This window comes from Sinocyclocheilus anshuiensis, unplaced genomic scaffold (assembly GCF_001515605.1).
Source record: "Sinocyclocheilus anshuiensis isolate Anshui unplaced genomic scaffold, SAMN03320099.WGS_v1.1 scaffold154, whole genome shotgun sequence".
NCBI classification, from domain to species: Eukaryota; Metazoa; Chordata; class Actinopteri; order Cypriniformes; family Cyprinidae; genus Sinocyclocheilus; species Sinocyclocheilus anshuiensis.
In genome coordinates, this window is record NW_015546101.1 from 1,673,455 (window position 1) to 1,694,544 (window position 21,090).

Here is a 21,090-nt window from a genome sequence, read left to right on the forward strand (position 1 = left end):
TTGCCATAGCGCTGGCGGGAGCTGAGGCTGCTACATGTTAATGCCTCATCCCTGAGTCTCCCTGGGGAAATCTGGGACACGGGACTAATGTCTTTCTTTACAGGGGTGTGGCCGCGTGTGCGCGTATATACATGTGCGAGGTGGGTTCTAGAGACGAGGGGCCATTTTAGTAACGTTCTGTTCTTTCATGGATTCGAGCCAGAAACGATACTAAATATTGAATGGCGAGATCAAGCACCATGAGCGGCCCAGAAAGCCTGTGGAGCTAATGCTTGATCACAGTAACAGACTTTTGACCATGAGGATTATCATCACAGGTTCAATGCATGCGAAACGGCTCAGATTACCCCTTTATTTGAAACCAGATATACGAGTTAATACCTCTGTAAAAGGCTGAGAGGAGAAGTTCAAGATGAATCTCTACATCAGAAAAAGAGATGAGATCATGCCATCATTCTGAGGTAGCACAGATAAGGAACTGAAAACAGCAGCTGTTCGTTTACGGTCAAACATCCACCCTAATTCAACCAAATCAAGACCTGCTTTCTATAAGACATTCTGCCACATTAGAGATCACACTGGAATCTTACAAATATTATAACATGAAGCCTGATGATGCTCATTACTGTTTTAAAAATACTCAATTGTACTGATTTGCACAATAGGATAATAAGACCAAATCTATCTGGAATCAAGCAACAAAAGTGTACTTAACTGCAGATGACTTTTGGAGATGTAACAGCATTGAGAATTGCTTGTATCGCATTACACAACAGATGAAACAGTTTCGTGTAATTACAGGAATGCCAAGAGCACCAACACTGTACAACAGATATTTCTTAGAGACTTTCATTATTAGGGACAAAGTTCTACAGCACAGCATATCACATACCTTCTGTTGTTCAGAGTCTTTTCCATTAATTCTATTTAACACAGCCAAAGAATTGAGCACTTCTCTGTATACAGACAACACAAAAGCTTCTACTGTATCCATTGACAACACTACAATTGCATTCGGTACAATAAATATACATCACATTGTCTTTTCTACACTGTAATATACTGTGCAATTCTGTTCCAGAACCAGTATTTGAAGAAATATACTTATATGAATAGGATTTTTGATTATCTAGGCTTACGTTGTCCATTTCTTTAAAAAGATGAATTACAGAATTTGTGGGTGTTATGAAAATATGCAAATTTGACTCATTATCTACACACACTTATGATGATGATGATGATTACATTTTTAAATTAAGAACAAAAATGAGTGGCAAAACCGATGGACGAGTCATCTGAACCAGCCGGAATAAACATGACTATTTGATACAGACAAATATAACACATGAAAAAAAAATAACACTTCACATTCAAAAAAATCAAAGAGCATGAAAAGCTGATGCAACGCACTCATATGCTAAAGGGCCCAAAGGAGATGTTCTCCTCTGATGTGTGTATGTATGTGTGTACTATACAAAAAATACAATCTCCCCATCAGAGTAGGAGCGACCTGAGAGCATGACTGCTGTGTCGAGGTAGGTTACTAAAAAATATATATATGTACCACAGCACTATGGGACACCAGAGGACAAAGAACATCTTGCTGGTACTTTCAACTCTCCCTCCCCACTAAAAGAAACAGCTGGTCTTGGATTGGGTGGCTGAGCACACAGTGAAAAGCAATCGAAAAGCTATTCAATAGCTGGCCAGACATATGAAGAGATGACTGGTGGTAGCTCAGGCATCATCCTCTACTCAGCATTCTGAGAGTCTAATGCCAACAGATGTTATGTGTGCGAGTTATGTGCGTATGTCTGATGCACTTTGTGCTCCCTGATCAATGTGGCACTAAAAACACGGACGAGGGGCATGGGATATAAAAAAAAAAGATGGAACTCCACATAGAAGCCATGAGAATCTCCAGTGGCTTTGGCTCCTAATGGAATGTTCACTTCCTGGAGAATTCTAGAATGCTCAGTTCTTCCATAGTTTGGTGTTCATGTCATAACATGCAGCAGAGATTCTGAACGGCCTCAACATTATCTAAGGGTGCTTGGGCTTCGTGATTGATCACAAGTCCTGTAGTTACAACCCAGGCAAAGTCCATTTCAATTCTTCACGAAATATCACAACACGTGATATGTGTACCTAATCTATATCACAATTTACTTCTATCAGCACCCATAGAAACAGTATATGTGCTTAATTCAGTAAAGAACGCTTTACATACTTGTCGATCTCCCCAGTTCTTTTGTGTTACATGACATGCAAAACACCATCCACTATCCAGCGCTGTGTACGGTGGCCTCTCTTCTTCCAGCGGTTCATCTGAGAGCAGTATTTTTTTATCCTGAAGACATTAGTAACAGTACAGTTTATCTTAAAAAGTAGGGATGCACCGATACCACTTTTTCCAGTACTCGCCCGATACCGATACTTTTATTTTTTGTACTTGCCGATACCGAGTACCGATATCGATTTTTTATTGCATTTGTAAATTTTTTAAATATTGGGTACAGAAACAAAAAAAGTATGTATAATGTTAGTTGGTTAACTTCATTTATTAAATAGATACAGTCAAACCAAAATTTATTCAGACACCTTCAACTTTTCTCACATTATCACAGTTTATTCGCTATAGTTTAGAAAATGCTAATAAAATATGACAAGAACTGTGTCAGAACAAATTCAGCTTGATAATGCTAGATAACTTTGATAGAAAGGTATGTAATGGATTACAATCAACCAAAAATTATTCAGACAGCTGTTAGTATGACAGTATTTACACAACTATCAATACTTAGTCAGGCAACCCTTAGCCTCAATGAAAGCCTGTAGTCTCCTCGGCATACTGTCATCCAGGTTCATGCAAACCTGAACTTCATTTTTTTCCCCCAGACTCGGTCTGAATAATTTTTGGTCCCAAATTTGTATCAGTTTTACTGGTAGTCCACTGTGTGAAGATTTTTTGGGTATAATTTGTCACAGTTTATTTTGCTATCCTCACTTCACACTTAATTATGCCCATTAAAATGTATTTTTTGTTACTTTGTTACTTTCACTGTTCATTTTTTCTCTCTCTATAGGGCCTTTCGCACCGCTTTAGTTCCAGAATTTCTTTTTTTTTCATCTGAAACGTGCTGCGATTTATTTTCCAAAGCCACTCATATAATGCACAAACACTCAAGCAAGCAAAACAAGCGCAACGCGTGCACGTATTCGTACTGGTGCAGAATGAGAGGGACAAGTACAGTACAGCGGCAGCCTAGCGCATTTCACACAGGCTGCTAGATTCACTTTCACCAGAAAGTCGTGTATGCCTAAGGTTGAAAATAAATTATGCTTATAGTTAATGCCCCTATAAATGGTCTTATTTTTACGGTTTAGTTTTAATCCAAATGATGCGTGCTAAGTGAGTGAACATCAAAGATCACAACAGAATTGCGCGCGCTCTCTCTCTCTCTCTCTCTCGCTCTCTCTCTCTCTCCCTACCGTTAAGTAACTTGTGCATTGTTTTACTTACTTGTTTTTGACATATCCGACCGAACTACAAACTTTCCAGTGATGTCTGTGAGAAAGGGATATTAACTCGACAAGCTTGCGAATGCACGCCGCCGCACGCTCAACCCACTCTGCGTGCTTTGCTCATCAGCTCGCACACATCAGCTATACAGGCGTTAATACTGAATTTTAAAATGATATTCATTGCATACATATACTTCGTAGACATCCTTAATCTCTAATAACCATTCTGCTGTCTGTTGTTCTGTTGTCAGTGTTTCTTTGTCTGAATACGGCACTTATCGCATGCTGTGTGGTATCGGCGTTTGGTATCGGGGCATTTTAACGAGTACGAGTACAAGAGCTCAGTATCGGTGCATCCCTATTAAAAAGTCTTCCCATTTTACTGCGTCGACTACGATTAAAATAAAAATACTCCAATACTCTGATCAGGAAACATAAAACCAAAAAAATTCTACATGAATACAAGGACACTATCAAAACATCTTTACAAGCAGAATTCATAGAACAATGTCATCTGTCAACTGGCATGAGGTACTGACATATCAAAACACAGCAATTCATTGACATAGTGAAGCCAGGATCTCACAAACAGAGGCTATGTTTCAATATGAGATAAGAACCACAACGACAATAACAACATCGTTATTTTGAGGTAGAACATTGACTTCAACATTTGGAAGTGCTATATGTTGGATATTTTTCTTGTTTTGCTTCAGCGAGCAGGGGAGCGGCAGTCCTTGAAATCTGAGGTAGAGAACCACCTTTTTCTCTTTTGACTGAACGATTGATGAGTATAAAAACAGAACAGACAGCAAGATGCAGATCTCAAAGACTTCCTACAAGACATTCATTCCTGCTGAGGTAGGTTTTTTGTTGCAAATTCTAAGGTTCACATAGCTGAGTCTAAAGTCTTTATGAAGGCTGAGACCTACTAAAAAAACATTGATATCAGTGAACAAAAAAGTCCTGAGAATAATTTGAAATCCCTGGAAGAAGGTCTTGGTCTCTGATGGATGGGCTTGTGAAATCATTGGTAGGTTAAGAGGAGGCAGCAAGTTGAAAAATAGAGCTAATATGTTTTAGTAGGGAATATACTTCTCTGTTGTGCAGAAGAAGCCAAATAAAATCAATTATAGATACTAGTGACTGGAGACTTTCAATGTATGCTGCCAGCTGTAACTGCAAGAGTGTATTTGTTCACCTACCAATGAGAAATAATAGATGTCCATCGCAGAACCTCACCTACCATGGGGCCAGAGGGACCCTCGGCATTACAGTCCAGTGATTCCCACAAAGGGAACTTAACTTACGAATAATATATTCTTTGCACGATAAAAACAGAACTGAAAAAGATGAATACTTCAGTTGACCTGAGTTGGACAGGAGTCTGTGTAGAGGATATTCTTGGCCTTCATTTCTTCATCAGTCTTCATCCTGTTAGCCCTCTGCTGGATGCTGCCGGAACTGCACCTCACACTCCTCCATCAAGCTGAAGTCATCAAGGGGAAGTGTGGACATCTGGATTTCATTCAATGGACAAGAGACCGAAGAGCTTGCATTCTGAAAATAAACACACACAAATACATGGTAAACATTACCAAACACTATAGTACTTTTCAGTTATTGTGAGGTCAAGGAATCTCATCAGAGCTCATAGGGTTATGGTTTTGCTTTGATCCCTTTCAGTACACTCAGGCAAATGCATCTCTTGCCATCTCACTTTTATATGCACTCATAAGTTGTTCTCTGAGAAGGCCCATAACCATGCAATCCACATGTCTATAAATGAATGCATTTCCTCAAGGCTTACTGTGTGGGTGGTGTCAGGTGGATGGGAGAAGTGGGATGGTCCTGAGAAGAGTCTCTCCATCTCATTGGAGTCGGTGCAGCTCTTTGCAGTGTGGGTTCCTCCATTTCTGTCTGAGCTGAACCTGTGGGGGCTGTTGAGGCCCAAAGCCCCCTGTGAGGAAGAGGAGGATTCGAGCACGACTCCAGCTGCTGGATTGCGGCCCGCCTGTCGGGTGGCCTGCACGGTTTTACACATCATCAACCTGCAAGTAAAAAACTATTTATTTAACTCAGTATCCAAAGAAACATGTTGACCTTTATTTAAAATAAGGCTTTTCTGTCACGTGAAGCCCATGCCCACTGTGAATGCATTATAAATGCACTATAAAAAGATACCAGGGGCACGCACACATAGGCAGCATTGATTCCTTACCTTCCCCTATAGCTGAACATGAGGAAAAGGACACAGAAAATGACGCAAGTGACTCCAATATGGATGCCGATGATGATGCCTGTGGTGGAGCTTTTATTCTGTTCATCTTTTACACAGTCGCAAGGGGTATTTAGCACTGCAGGAACAAAACACACACACACATATGCACAGTCAGTGTGAGTGAGTTATTATGCTTGCATGTGTGGGAGTGAACCAGTGTGTTGCATCAGGCACCTGATTTCTCCACTGCCTCCTTGAGTGACACAAAGCGCAGAGTGGCATTGCCCTCTCCATGCTGGTTAAAACCTAGAATCTTAATTTCATACACAAAAGAGGGATCTGCCAAAAGAGGTGTTAAAAGAAGTGAATACACAAAAAAAAATATCTAAGGCAAAATGATGTTATGATATAGTTTTTATTGTTAACTTGGCTATAAAGCAAAACACAGGATAAATGTTTATTATTATTAGTTATATTATTAGTTATTGTTATAGACTAAATGTTGAATAAAAATAATAACTGTTAACAAAAAACAACAACTGACATCATGATTTTTTTTTAAAATAAACATATGCATTAATTGGCCTATATCATGCAGGCTAAATGTTAAACAGCAGCATAAACAACAACAACAATAATAATAATACATTAATAATGGGTCTTGAAAAGACAAGCAGAAAATTGAATACATTCTATGTAAATAGAATTCATTAACTGTCCCATTGCATTGAATGCAACAAAAATACATAAGAACATGAGAATGCATAATAATTTTTAAATGTGTTATTTTACACAGAAATTCATTCTGCTCATATTTTTTATGAATAAAGCCCACTATGGCCAGACTCACCCAGCTGAGTGATGTTGTACTGGGTCACATTACGTGGGAAGGTAAGGGGTCCTGTGAAGATGGGGACGGGAACCTTACGGTAGTAGAGATTGAATCCTTCCTGCTGGCCCATCTTAGTGGAAGGCTCCCATGTGGCCTGAACCACTGTCGAATTAATCACCTTCGTGAACAAGGCTGGTGGTGCAGGGACTGTAGGCAATGCAAACACAAAGGTTCAGGTGTAATGCATTTCATCAGCAAGAGAAAATACAACAGGTGGGAACTTTACCCTGATGACCTTGAATGAAAGACTATGCTGTGTCAAAAACACCTCTGAGGGAAATGCTTCATTGTTAAGAAGTTTCAAGAGGGAGAATGTGTTTTTAGTTGATTACTGCCAGCACAATTAACAACTGAAAATAACTGGGAATTATACAATTATGCAATAAAAGAAGCTTGTGTTTGCATGATTGTTGAAATATGTTTTATACCTTCTCCCAGAGTGCTCTCCACAGCCGTCTCAGAGGCCTTGCTGGCTCCGCGGGATGTGTAAGCCTTCACATAGAAGCTGTAGCGGGTGGAAGGCTCCAGATCTCCGATTACCTGCTGCAGGGTCATTTTACTCACAGCCTCCTGGTACTCCATCTCCACTGGGTCTGAGAGTAAAGTGTGAAGGTTGAAAGAAGGAAAGAGAGAGACCATGAGAGCCCATCATTAAACACCAAAAAATGGTATGAGAGAGATGAACAAATGGAGAAAAATGGAGCAGGAGAGCGAAAGCATTGGCCTGAGAGCCATATGGATATTAAGGATTAACCACAACAATTGCCCAACTCTTAATGTCGACAACTCTCTTAGTCACATTTATGGCTGCAGTAAATGTTATATTTCCTCATTATTTATTCATGCCAAATTGCTGTAAGTGATCATATACATTATAAATAGCTCAGAATCCAAAACATATCTCACAGCGCTGTAGGGCAGTGAGGCTTCCAGCTGATGAGAGATGCGACAGACAGATCAGAAATCTAAATTTCAGTGGCTAATAGTCACACTAACACCACAGTAAGAGTGAGAGAGAAAAGAAAAAGCACAGCAGAGGACACTTAAGAGCACTTCAGTATAGGTCTTAGATAAGCTGTTCAGATGTATTTGCTCTAGCATAGAAAAACATCAACATGCAATTTTAAAGCTGCACAGGAGAGAGGGACTGATATCTGAATACACATCCATCCTCATGCTGAGCTTTCAGCAAAAGGCTTCAGGCTTCTCCCTTATCTTTGCCACCAAGTATGTTTAGATGTTTGATTTTATTTGGACTAAAAAAGCAATTTGTCTTTTAAAATGTCACATATTTACTTCAGGGTTTTGTGAATTCGAACTAACAAACATAGATAATGCCATTGTAGCTCAGCTGTTAATCAGACTACAATTGGCCTTGGCCTTGTGCTCTCGCTTTGAAAGACAGGGGCGATGCGTGACGCATTTCATCCTTTAAATATTAGATTGCACATTGTGTCATGTATACTCTGACAGAGAGATGAAGACTGTTGCCTGACAACGCAAAAAAAACAGCTTTAGCTCCATTATAACGGCATACATAAACGTGTCTCTTTCTGTCAAGCTGCATAGATTTAAATTTCCACCACAGCTGATGGCAACAGGAAAAAAGCAGTGACTTGCTATCGACTCCATAATGATTTCCATAATGAGAGAGCCCGGAGTGAAGATTGAATAAAATATGAATTCCATAACGTTTGTTGAAATCTACATTTACACTTAAAATGAAATAAAGTATTGATTTACTGAGGAGTGTTTTATATTCAATGCTGAAGTAGAGCTGATTTTGATTTGATTTGATGTGTGTGATTAGGTTCATAAGCAGTTGTCCTACCAGCAGTCTTGCGGATATGCAGCACATATCCAATTATGTCCTGAGTGTTTTGGGTGGGCTCGTTCCAGGACACCTGAATGGAGGTTGGAGAAAGGACTTCTGCACGTACCCCTGTGGGCACACCCGGCAAGCCGTCAGCCCACAGCACTGTCAGACGGGCACTGGCCTGTGTGGAGCCAGCACTGTTCTCTGCAATGCACTGATATATGGCCTCATCATCCTGGGTTACTCCAGAGATGGTCAGAGTACTAGGAGAAGAGAAGAGAGAGTTATCAGCTGATATTAATTGTACATGCTTATTTCCCCCATTTTTTTACATTTAGATCACTTTTATCATCATCTAACACTCACATAAAGTTAACTTTTAAAAACACTAATAGTTTAATAGCACTGTTCAATACAATCTTTAGCAAATCTAAAAATGAATATCCATTTTAATATTGTGATGCACTTTTATCATTTAAAATGTTATACACTAAAACATTTTAGTTTACACTATACACTACCGGTATACACTAAAATAATTTAGATTTAAGTGTTTTATTATATTTAGACAATTATATACACTAAAATATTTTAAAGTTTTTAGTAGGGATGCACCGATATGAACATTTTGGCCGATACCGATAACCGATAATTCTTTATTTTCTTTATTTTATAACATATGTTGGCCGATAAATCTATATCCAAATTTTTATATACTTTTTGAGAGCCTGATTACAAAAAAGGTCTCATCATTAAAACCCACATCCCAAACACTTCAACATAAGCAGCCTAGTTTGAACGGTGTACGTTTAAAAAATAATTCCACACCGGTGCGGTGACTGACTGCCACACATACTCTCACATACACATACACATACGTGCCGACTCACAACCCACACAAACTAGATAATTCCGCACTCAGCTGCAATTCCAGGTTTTCAAACAGAGATGGCGACAAAGAGGCAAAACTTACGGACTGCAGCTTTAAGTTTTAATATCAGCCATAACATAACAGCTTCTGTATCTGCCAGATTTTAAATATTGGTGCATTCCCAGCAGAAAGTCCTCCATAATCGGTCTCACCAAAGTGCACTGACATGAGTGTCTAACCTTGTTCCCAGCATAAATGATGCAACTGGCATGAATAAAGCAGAGGTAAAAAACAAACCATAAGCACCCACCATCTCTGGGTGCTCATTAACATGAAGCAAACCCAACCATCTGTCAAACTCCTCCCTCCTGAATCCTCCTCTTCACTTTCTATTCTTTCTCACTAGTCCTTATTTATCCACTCTCATTCTTTCAGAGTTTTTTTTTAACACCCTCTTCCTTTGTGCTCCCCTTCATTGCTGGGGGATATGGTGATGGTGGGAAGGGGGAGCATTATTAGTGCTGAATATATAATCAGGTGTTTTTTCTCCCTTAATCCCGAGGCCCTGAAAAAAAATTAATTTTTACCACTTAAAGGGGCAGGATATGGAAATGAGAGCCCTCGGCCTACTGCGATTCTTTCTTTCTAAGCTCCACCTTCTTTTTTTATGATATATTTGCATGCGGCTTGTGTTCTCGGACAAATGGTAGGAGTGTTATGATATTGCCGTGATATTATTCAGAGTGAATGGGAACATATAAGGGTGTTCAGTGTATGCATTCATTCATTTGAAAACCCTGCAGCCTACAAGCAAGGTTTTTTTTTTTTTTACAAGCTAGTTAGTCCTAGAGATTATGGTCCTTTCTTTTATATTCTTCATGTCTCACCACCAGCCTAAAGCAACCTGCCACATCTTTATCTCTCTTACATATACACACACCCCCACACCCGTCTGAATTGGCGATACCTGGTGTTACAATCAGAATGTTTAAAGAGGTCACTTTCACTTTTCAGCACTTACACTTCTGCTCTGTTATGGAAATTTGATATGGTAGTGCTACTTATTAGCATATTACACTCTCCCTTGGCTTAATCCCTTTTGCTTGTATTATCATCCATTGTAAATTGCTTTGGATAAAAAAAGTCTGCTAAATGAATAAATGTAAATGCTAATTAGGAAGGCAGAGAACAATATGTACTCTCCTCTGCCAAACTGCATTTCTAAACCATGTGCACCAGCTTGAAAGTCTTACATATTACATGTTAATGTATGGTGTGTTTAAACCACCTGTAAAACATGCTAACAGAGCTCAGCCGGAGGAATTCACTGATTGTTGATGTGAATGAGCAGGGCTGGTTGGCAGCTTCAGACCACTTCCACTTGTTTTGTACAACCCCCCCACACAAATAGAGCTGCCAATAAAAATCCAGCTGTTTTTGAAACTCCAAACCAGCATGACATGCCTTCACAACATACCCATAAACCTTGGGCTCTATGGACCAAACTGTCAGGCAAGTTTCATAATGTCATCCCTGCTCTCTTAGGAACAGTGCGACAAACATTAGTCTCCCTATAATCATCTAAGCAGCACAGTCAGTGTCAGTTAGGCTCACTAAGGCCCAAAACATAAATGACTTTTTTGACTCCAAGACCTCCCATTTTCCACAACAACATTCAAAGGCCCCATGACTTTTCCAGTTGTTTGTGATTCACTGGATGAGGATTAAGGATAAAATATTTTTACTAACAATTTCTACCCGATAAAATATTTAAGAGCTTGGCATAACTAGAAACATGCATATTCATTATAAAAATACTGATGGAGTTAAAGAATAAGATTTTATTTTCAGGACAATGGGAACCGTAGTCCTTCAAAGAACAGTTGTTGAGGGGGTGAATTATTAATGCTTGTTTATTTAATAGCTAATTTTAATGCTTTTTCTGTCTTATTTTAAATAATTTAAAGTCACTTTGGAAGTTTCCTGAGACCCACACAAATGTAAGCTCGATTTTACACGTTCAGAAATGTGTCGGAGCGCATTTTGAAAGCAAATAGGGTCAATCTGAATTTAGGAATTGCAACATTATAATGTACAGTATGAAATAATGGACAATCAGTTTAATACTTACAAAAGATTACAATTAACAGTATTATTCAATTATTAGTGCTTTTAAAGATTTACTTTATGTGAGCATTAAATGATGGCAAAGGTATTTTAAAATGCAAAAATAGAGCAAATGAGCATGCAGAATTAAATATCCAATACTGGCTGATACCAATAAATTTGAAAAACATTGTGCATTCCGATTTGCAACTTAGGCCTATCTGCTTACTACAAAAGTGCTTTATTGTTGTTCAGAATACTGATGTTTGAAGAGGAAAAGCACACACAGTGTGCTGGGACCAACTGCACCCTCTCTATCTGTCTATACATTCCAGCTTCTCCTCAGATTGACAGAGATCATCCTGAGACAGGAGGGCTGCTATTCAAGCGCACTGAGAGCATGTTTGCACAGTCTTCACAGAGCAGTACCTCTTGAATGGGGTGGTCACCCTTATTCACAGTCGTCTAGAGGAGAGAGAGAGATGGAAAGATGAGAAGGGGGTGGGAAAGGGGAGTGTTAGGTAGGGTAGAGGCATATGAAGCAGGGGAGTTTAGCTGTCTCGCCACTCAGTGAAAGCCTGGTGGAAATGACTGATTGCAGGAGAGGTCAGAGGTCAAGGCCAGAGCTCGCTCCATTTTGCATGGGTTGGAGAGAGGGTAATGACCAATAATGGAGTTTAGAAAGGGGCAAAAAGAGGGAAGAAATGAGTGTACTGTTCTTGTCTGCTCAGCTGGTGAACACTGTCCACATAGTTCTTTCAAAAGATAAGGATAAAAAACACCTTTTAAAAAAGTCTCTGCATGGTCATTTGCTTATGTTTTTTTTTAATTATTATTATTTAACTTAGAAGACAGTAGAGATTGGAAATATAGACGGACAGAAAAAAGGCCAGATTCAAATCTGCGTTCATGAGCATGTGCCTCACCCACTGCACCATGTCTCTAAGTACATGGTCATTTTGCATTTCAGCAATAAAAAAAACATGATGGACCAAACTTGAAACCAGGACAAAAAAGCCCCTCAGTGAATAAAACCGATATCAAACAAACTCAGCTATAATACACATTCACACATGCATGTATGTGAAATGCAGACATAATATATAACCACCTTCAAAGTCCTTCTAAGAGCTGGCCGGTGCTTTGTGATTTGACTGCGGTTCACTGTGGCATTTTGATTACTGCTGTAATAATGTTTTATGTTTATGGAGAAGGCAGTGACCCCACCCTCTGCTCCTGCAGCTACTGAACCGCATGACCTCCGCTCTGACTGCAGCACTCTAACACATGTCTGCAAAACTACAGAGAGCACACTCACGTTTGACAGTGATTTGACTGATTCAGTATTAAATAATGCTATAATATCATGAAATCCGAATCTTGTAGATTACATTATTGTGGTGTGATTTAGGGATGCACCAATATTATAATTCAAATACCGATACTGTCCAATAGTTGTTATGGCCAATAACAAATAAATAGCTGATTATAAGAAAACTAAAGCACACTAAAAATTTATTCTCTCATTCTTGTTCACAAATACTCACAACTCTGCTTTTGTTATATGGGCACAGCAACTAAATCCAACATACTCTTACAGGGAAAGTACTTTTCAAAAGCTTGTGTCCTTTAAGTTAGTGCTTAGGCCTGTCACGATAACAACTTTTTGTTGTGCGATATATTGCCCCAGAAATAATTGCGATAAGTGATATTATTGTCATTTTAAAGACCATTTTATGGTGCTAGATTTTGGCAAAAGTCATCTAAACCTTAAAATATCATTAAATAAAAAAAAATTAAACACACACACACACACACACACACACACACACACACACACACACACACACACACAGCTGATAACTGATATGGTGCTGATATGCTGTACATTGTTCAGAATTCTATATTGTATATTGAATTAGAAATACATAGCTAATATACTGTCAATTATTATTATGGATGCAACAATGTTAAATGTCATGTTATGGCCAATAACTGATGAATGGCCAATGTTATTTTTTTTACTGTCTTGTCTAAATAAATAAATAAAACACTGAAAAGTAAAATCACTTTACATTTTATAAGTTAATTTCGGCATGCCAGCAATACAGTATATAGTACAGTATGTGTATGACCAAAAGCTGACACAATGTGTACAAATGTACACATACAGTACATGAGAAAAGCAATGATTAAAAAATGAAAACAGCCTGAACTCTTGTTTCAGATACATTTAAATGTCCGTGTGTGCCTCAGTGGAGGTATGTGAGAGCATGAAAATAAACAAAAGAGATGTAAGGGCAAAAGGACAAGCTAATGAGTGTGCACATGCAAGTTTGTTAAATGCAAAATCGATCGTCTTTCTGAACCTCTTGATGGTCAGCATCTCCCTGTCTCTCTGTCTGTCTGTCTGTAGGTTGCCTGTTGGCAGGCAGAGAATCCCCCAACCCACATAGATAAACACACACAACTACCATTATATTATTGGCTGCTTAACATGCTTTTCATATTTCCACTCTGAAAAAAAATTATGTTAAGTAAAATGGATGACGTACACACAAGAGCTGACGATAAGACACCATTAAGGTGAATTGTGTAATTGTTTTACGTTACGCTCTCTTATCCCAGTTTAATGTGCAAAGCAACAATCACACAGATTTATTCAGGAGAGGTGTGTTATTACCTTTCAGATTTATGATATTCCAGTGGTGGATGATGTAACAAGCAAAAGAATCCCGCAGAGTGTCATTTTTGTGAAGAAGCAACCAGAACCATATGTACAGTAGACATGTTCCTGTAGCTTATACAGCAGTGCCAGCAACACCAAGATCGTGGGTTTAATTCCCAGGGCATGAACTTTTAAAATGAATACTTTCAATGTAAGACATGATAACGAAAATTTTAATAATCATTTGAATTCTATGAGAATAGAGACTTTCACACCACAGCTATAATGATAGTGACACAGAGAAACTATATCGTCAGAATAATTTTCAGAGTGCTTTTTTCCCCCAGCTGATGAATGACAAAAACATTGACAGCCAATCAGGATCCACCCAACTTTAAAGAGCTTTAGCATTTAAAGCGGCAGACGACAAAATGGCAGTGTACGTTTATAATAAACAGAACATTATAGTCTGTTGGTGTGTAGATGTTAATATATGTATCATTACAGTTATCATTCTTGGTGTGAACGGGACTTTAGAATCACTCACAACAACCCCTATGCAACCACACATCATCGCACAACATCATGGCAAGAGCAACACTCAAAAAAATTATTATTATTACTCATTGATAAAATTAGTTTTGCAATTTAGTTTGGTGATGCAAGAGATGCAAGCAGAAATTACACACTAAAATGTAAAATAAGATTATACAATTGGTGTGTAATCCTTTAAAATACACAGAACTGATGCTGTGTGTCGACACATATGGGCCAGCTCACTCTCTGCTCACTGCTCTACTTTATGAGTCAATTAGTTAATGGTGCTGCTCAGACGCAGAGATTTCAACTGCACTCTCTGTCTACCTGCTTCTTTTCACTCCAGTCAGACGATGACGTCCCAGCCTTCTTGTCTTTCCCAATTGATTTCTTCTAGCAATGAAAACCATCTCTCTATCTTTGCTGTTATAAATTTTAACCTCAATGAAATTGATTTTCTCTCACGTCGTAAACATGCTCTTTAACCACAACAAAATCCCAGGCAATAAAACATTTATAGCGATAGACAAGGAATCACGTTTCATTTCCAAAGACATGATCATAACCAAAACAGCATAGGTGGGTGGAATAATACCATAGATAAACAGATAGCCGAGTGTCTTTCATAGCAGACACAACACGTCCTTGATCAGAGGAATGCGGGACAAAGTGTCCTACTGACCTCGACAAGTGGCATCCTAAAATGGTTATCGTAACATTGTAGCTAGAAAAGGACAACCAGCAACTTAAAAATGTCCTTCAATGACACAAACAGCAACCACCTTCACTAAAGCCTTCTGTAAGGTGACTCCAAATGTAATAAATTACATTGTGCAAATGAGGAACTCTGGAATCGATGGACTGCAGCATATGTGACCCTGGAGCACAAAACCAGTTTTAAGTCGCTGGGGTATATTTGTAGCAATAGCCAAGAATAAATTGTATGGGTCAAAATTATCGATTTTTCTTTTATGCCAAAAATCATTAGGATATTAAACAAAGATCATGTTCCATGAAGATATTTTCTAAATTTCCTACCGTAAATATATTAAAACTTAATTTTTGATTGGTAATATGCATTGCTAAGGACTTCATTCGGATAACTTTAAAGGCAATTTTCTCAATATTTAGATTTTTTTGCACCCTCAGATTCCGATATTCAAATAGTTGTATCTCGGCCAAATATTGTCCTATCCTAACAAACCATACATCAATGGAAAGCTTATTTATTATTATTTATGTAATTACTTATTTAAGCTTATTTAGCTCAGTTTCGAAAATCGACACTTGTGACTGGTTTTGTTGACCAGGGTAAGCAAAAGTAATTTAGCTTACACTATTCCTGATTATACATTAGCCTACCGTATTCCTTATACAATATGGAAACAGATCTTGAAAAATAAATTGAAGCTGTATTAAAGCACGCCTTTTCCAGTGTTGTTATTGTAAACTAAAACTACAACTCAGGAATTGAAATAAAGCTGAAATAAAATTAAAAATAAATAATAGATGGAAAACTTTGAAAAATGAAAATTAGAAATGGTGCCTTAGCAACATACTGAAATAAGTTTGAAGATGAAGTTGACCCAGTGGTGTAGCATGTCAGCCCCGGGCCCATATGCAAAAACTTTTGTATGCCCCCACTCCCCCTCAAAAGTTATAGGTTAACGTACGCTCCAATGCTCCTTATTGATGTCTTTTCTTAGGTAAATAACATTACATGACTATTTACAAGCGGTTTTATTTCCGTATAAATGCTTGGAAATAATATTTAACGTTTTCAAGTATATTCATTATTTGTAGTGCACCAGCCACCCAATAATTGCAATAAGCATGTTTTGTTACTTTTTATATAACACAAATTGTAGCCTATAGGTTGTCAATTTTATCACGAAATACAAAAAATCAATTTGTTTTTCCGTTCTTTTCGTGTTCAGTTCAAGTGACACATGAATCAATCTTCTATTTTTCTATTAGTTCCAGCACGAGATAAACATGAATGAATATCAGAAGACATGTTGAAAAAAATCAGAACAACTTAAACGAATGTCTCGTGTAGGCTAATCGGTCGATCAATCAGTGTTTCAAAAATCGTCAATAAAACAGCCTGTGAATAGTCGTAACAGAAACGGCAACAATATAACTTTGCCAACATTGTTTTATTATTTTAATAAATCAGTCAGTTAACCGCCACAGACCTTTTTTTTGTGAGTAGGTGGAATTTTCACATTGATTAACTATATTCACGCAACATATCACAACTTTCTTAATCTCGTAATTTGACTTTATTCTAAAAACATTATGGCACTAAAACGCTGCAATATTTACAAAATTACTTAATGCAAACACACTCTTGGCACAGCTGCCCAAAACGCAAAAAGACAGAAAGAAAGAAAGGAAAAAAAAAAACTACTCACTCATTTTAGTTGTAATTAATTTAATTCTCCGGGCCTTTCTTTTGGCAAATTCATCTACAATGTCCTTGGTATTTAATTTAAGGCTTCGTGTATTCTCAATGGAAAGAATGGCTACTTTCGACAGTCTTTCGATAAAAGAGAATTAAAATGATATAAAGAGAATTAAAACGGTGCAGGTGTCGCTGAAGCTATGTGATACAATTGTTATACAGTCTTTTCAACTAGCTAGCTACCAATCTCAAACAGGTTTTTTTTTTTTTTTTGTAATTATTAAATATTATTTTATTTGGCCATGGCAATGCAGCATTTGCACGTAGGTTTAAAAAATGACACAGTTCTACAACAGCAATATAACAAATGCACACAAGAACTTACCGAGCCCTGCACATGATATGCAGACAATATATTTATTTATTTAGGCCACGAATTAAGAATTCGTTCCTTCGTTTTAATTAAATGGTCGCCCTCGACGGACCCCCAATCAGCCCGGGTCCATATGAATGTGCATACCCTGCATACGCTCACGCTACGCCCCTGAGTTGACCAAAACTAAAACTGAAATAAAAAATAAGCACATAACAAAATGACTAAAACAAATATAAATATTAATAATATAAACAGAGTACATAAATACATATTAGTACATAAATAACACTGGTCTTTTCCAGCTCACCTGTTGTTGTTCCTGAGTTTGACATGGCCATCGGGCTCTAACATTTGTCCATTTTTCAGCCAGGTGATCTGTGGGACCGGCTCACCCTGGGCCAAGCAAGTGAAGATGGCATTGGTGCCCACCGGGCGAGCAATGGACTGAGGGGGCTGCACAAACTCGGCAGGGGCTGTAGACAGATACAGAGGAAGAGAAAGCAAGAGGTAATGAGGACTCCATTATTGGCAATACAAAACAAGAGATCATTAAATAAAAAGGCTTGAAATTTCTGTAACCTCTGTATCTGTTGGAAAATGTCTCAGTATATTCACTTGGTGACTGCACTAATATTCCCATTTTCACCCAGTTCCATTTCCATATGTCACGTATATGTTAATAATGGCAATAGAAGTATTTGAAGAAGAAAACAACAGTGCACACAATGCTGAGAGTGGGAGGGAGATTGTCTCCGTGGCTTTGGCTTTATCACATTTATAATGAATGTATTGTGACAGCAGTGGGTGGTAACAAGAATGAATTTAGAGAAAGCGTCAGATTAACTCGATTAGAGTAGGGCAAAAACAGATTTCACAGGCCCAGAAGAGGAAACTGACAATCCATAAATGACACAGTGTGAAAATGAAAACGGATTAAGTGCAGCAGAACAGATGTGGGGGGCTAGGAAGGGATACTTGGACCGCGCACCTCTTTGAGCCCCCCCAGAGCCTTCTGCTGCCCCAAACCTCGACAGATACCCTCATCCTCCTCCTCCTCCTCACTCACCACGTGGCAATACTGCCAACTGACACAGAATGCAGATAATCCAATAGTCATTTACTGCTTAATTAGGAAACATTTAATCTGGGAAAATCTGAATTTGCTGACTGATTAGCAACCATTTGCTCATTTGTATCCATTTTAATTACCATCACACCTTTCATATTCATTCAGGGTGCAATGGCTTTAATTATTAAAGTCCTTTAATCGGCAAGTGTTGATCCTGATCTCAGTCTCTCTCCTTGATTTTCAGTGTTACCAGCTTCTCTCAATAAATAAATGATAAGAGGTTCTAACTGCTCTCAGAGGTCCATCCAGTGCATCTCATAGCCCTGCAAATTAGTGCTCTTTTTTTCTTCTCCATCCCCCGAGTGCAAGAGAGAGAGAGAGTGGGGGATGGGTTGAGGCAGTGAGTATTATATATATATATATATATATATATATATATATATGTGAGTGTGTGTGTGCGTGCATGTATAAAAATGTGTGTGTGTACTTGCCTTGGCAACTAACTGAAATAAACTGAAGTACTAAAATTACTAACACTAAAACTACAATAAAGCTATATAGAAATATTAAAAACTAAGAAAATCACAAAAAGCACAACAAAACTACTAGAACTAAAACTAAAAAAAAAGACTATAAAAGTATGTAAATAACACGAAAAAAAATGCTTTGCAATCTCTCTTGTAGTGTTGGTCAATATGATACTTTTTAGTGAATCAGTTTGGTTCAGAAAAAAAAAATCTCAGATTTTATAGGATCTTTTTTTTTTCATTTTATTAATTTGTTTATGTGATCTCTTTCAAAGCAAATATGTTTAGATACAGCTGTTCAACACACAGTGTTGTAGTGTAACTAAAACTGTACTTTGACTAATTTTAAAGTTATTAAAAGTTTTGGGATGTGTGTTTCGAAGAAAGAGTCACCTTGCACAACCAGGCGTCCCTGAGCAGTTCTGCGCACACGGGTTCCTGGCTTGTTGGCCGCGCAGACGTAAACGCCAGAATGCTGAACTCTAACATCAGAGATCATCAGGTTTCCTGTTCCTAGTACCTGGATACCCTCAACTCCTATTGGCCGACCATCTGAAAGAGTTGAAGGCATAGTGTTGACAAAGACCGACAAAAAGACAAGAGAGAAGAGGCCATAAAGATAATTTCAAAGTGAATTAAAGAGATCAGTAGAGGGAATTAAAAAAAGACATTGGAGAGAAGATAGAATCACATGATTACCCAGCCATAAAATCATTTCCTGCCCTAGAGGAACTAAAATACATTTAACAGGACAACAGAAGCATGTGATGAGCCTCAGAATTTAACAGCACTGGTTAAATGTGAATAATTATGGAGCACAAAGCACCATCCATCGTTTTGCCCTGGGGCGAGAAACATCTTAAGAGACATGAGTCATAGACAATGAGAGAGAAAAAACAACTCTCATATATATATATATATATATATATATATAAATAAAAATGTCCACAGATAAAGCAAGGGTCCAGGAAGGGGGGCTTTAGACTTACGATGACCTATGAACACCAGTGACACAGGATATACCATGTTACCATGGACAACTCCTATACACGTGTAGAACACACACACACACTTTCTATGAGCACTGAATCACTTCAGCTACTATAAACCATATCACTCTAGATTATCTCACTCTGTGGACTCTCTGGACACTCAGTGAGGAAAAGTGCTAATAAAAATTAACAATCCCACTAATTACATCTTTCATTCATATCACTGGCCTCTCAGCTCTCTTAATAAGTTTTGTTAAAAATGAGATTATAGACACAGTATTAGATACTGCGGCAGGGTACAGTTCACATATCACCAGATTTCATTGACTGGCATCTGTTGAGAGTAGCACAAACATTTCCACTTTTCATTCAGCAGCTGTTTGGAGTTTCTCAATCTGGTTTCACACAGTTAATGATAGATATTCATCTGTCTTTAGAGATACACGCTTTTAGCCTTTCATGAGTTAATTAACATGTTCAATGAAATATCACAGAGACACTGACATAAGTGTGTGTGTGTGTGTGTATATATGTGCTTGACAGAAACTAGTCAGGGTAGCAGCATATTCAACAAGGCTGTGTAAGAAAGAAGTAATGTACAGTGTGTTCTAGACTGTACTGTTATTTAATAATATGACAACTTTTATGCTGATGAAAAAAAAAACTAAAAAATTCAATAAAATAGCTTTGAAAATTGAATGTGATCTAGGATCTTTTTACAGGGTATGCCAATTGTAAAAACTGTATATCCCTAGCTTAGGTTGGTCAAACTGATTTTTGGAACATGATAAATGGTTTTTGCAGGTCTTTGAGGTCAAAAGGCCTTCCACTTAGCCAAACAAATTTGTCCATTTGATGGTTTCCAGCTGGAAACCAGTGCTGTGAAAAGTTTTGCCCTCTTTCAAAATCAATATCAATACTGAAATATTAGTTAGACAGTACAGTATGGGTAAAAGCTATTTATTTAAATAATATATTTAAATAACTTTATTGAATAATAACAATGAATAACAGTGAAATATTTTATTCATCACAAATACCTACAGAAATTGGAGACATTTATCCTAAAAATTGTGAAAATTA

The 21,090-nt window shown here is 37.9% G+C and overlaps 1 protein-coding gene across 1 annotated transcript in view; it reads right to left on the minus strand.

Annotated features, from left to right (window-relative positions):
* Positions 1-3,934: 3,934 nt before the first annotated feature.
* Positions 3,935-21,090, minus strand: part of LOC107700450 (immunoglobulin superfamily DCC subclass member 3-like) — an 80,180-nt gene continuing 63,024 nt past the window's right edge. The window contains exons 6-14 of the mRNA XM_016502096.1: positions 19,409-19,567; positions 17,727-17,892; positions 8,470-8,717; positions 7,067-7,231; positions 6,597-6,785; positions 5,981-6,085; positions 5,747-5,882; positions 5,336-5,576; positions 3,935-5,085 (exon numbers count right to left, since the gene is read on the minus strand). Coding sequence (XP_016357582.1) covers positions 4,963-5,085; positions 5,336-5,576; positions 5,747-5,882; positions 5,981-6,085; positions 6,597-6,785; positions 7,067-7,231; positions 8,470-8,717; positions 17,727-17,892; positions 19,409-19,567 — 1,532 coding nt within the window. The 3' untranslated portion in view covers positions 3,935-4,962. The remainder of the gene's footprint in view (positions 5,086-5,335; positions 5,577-5,746; positions 5,883-5,980; positions 6,086-6,596; positions 6,786-7,066; positions 7,232-8,469; positions 8,718-17,726; positions 17,893-19,408; positions 19,568-21,090) is intronic.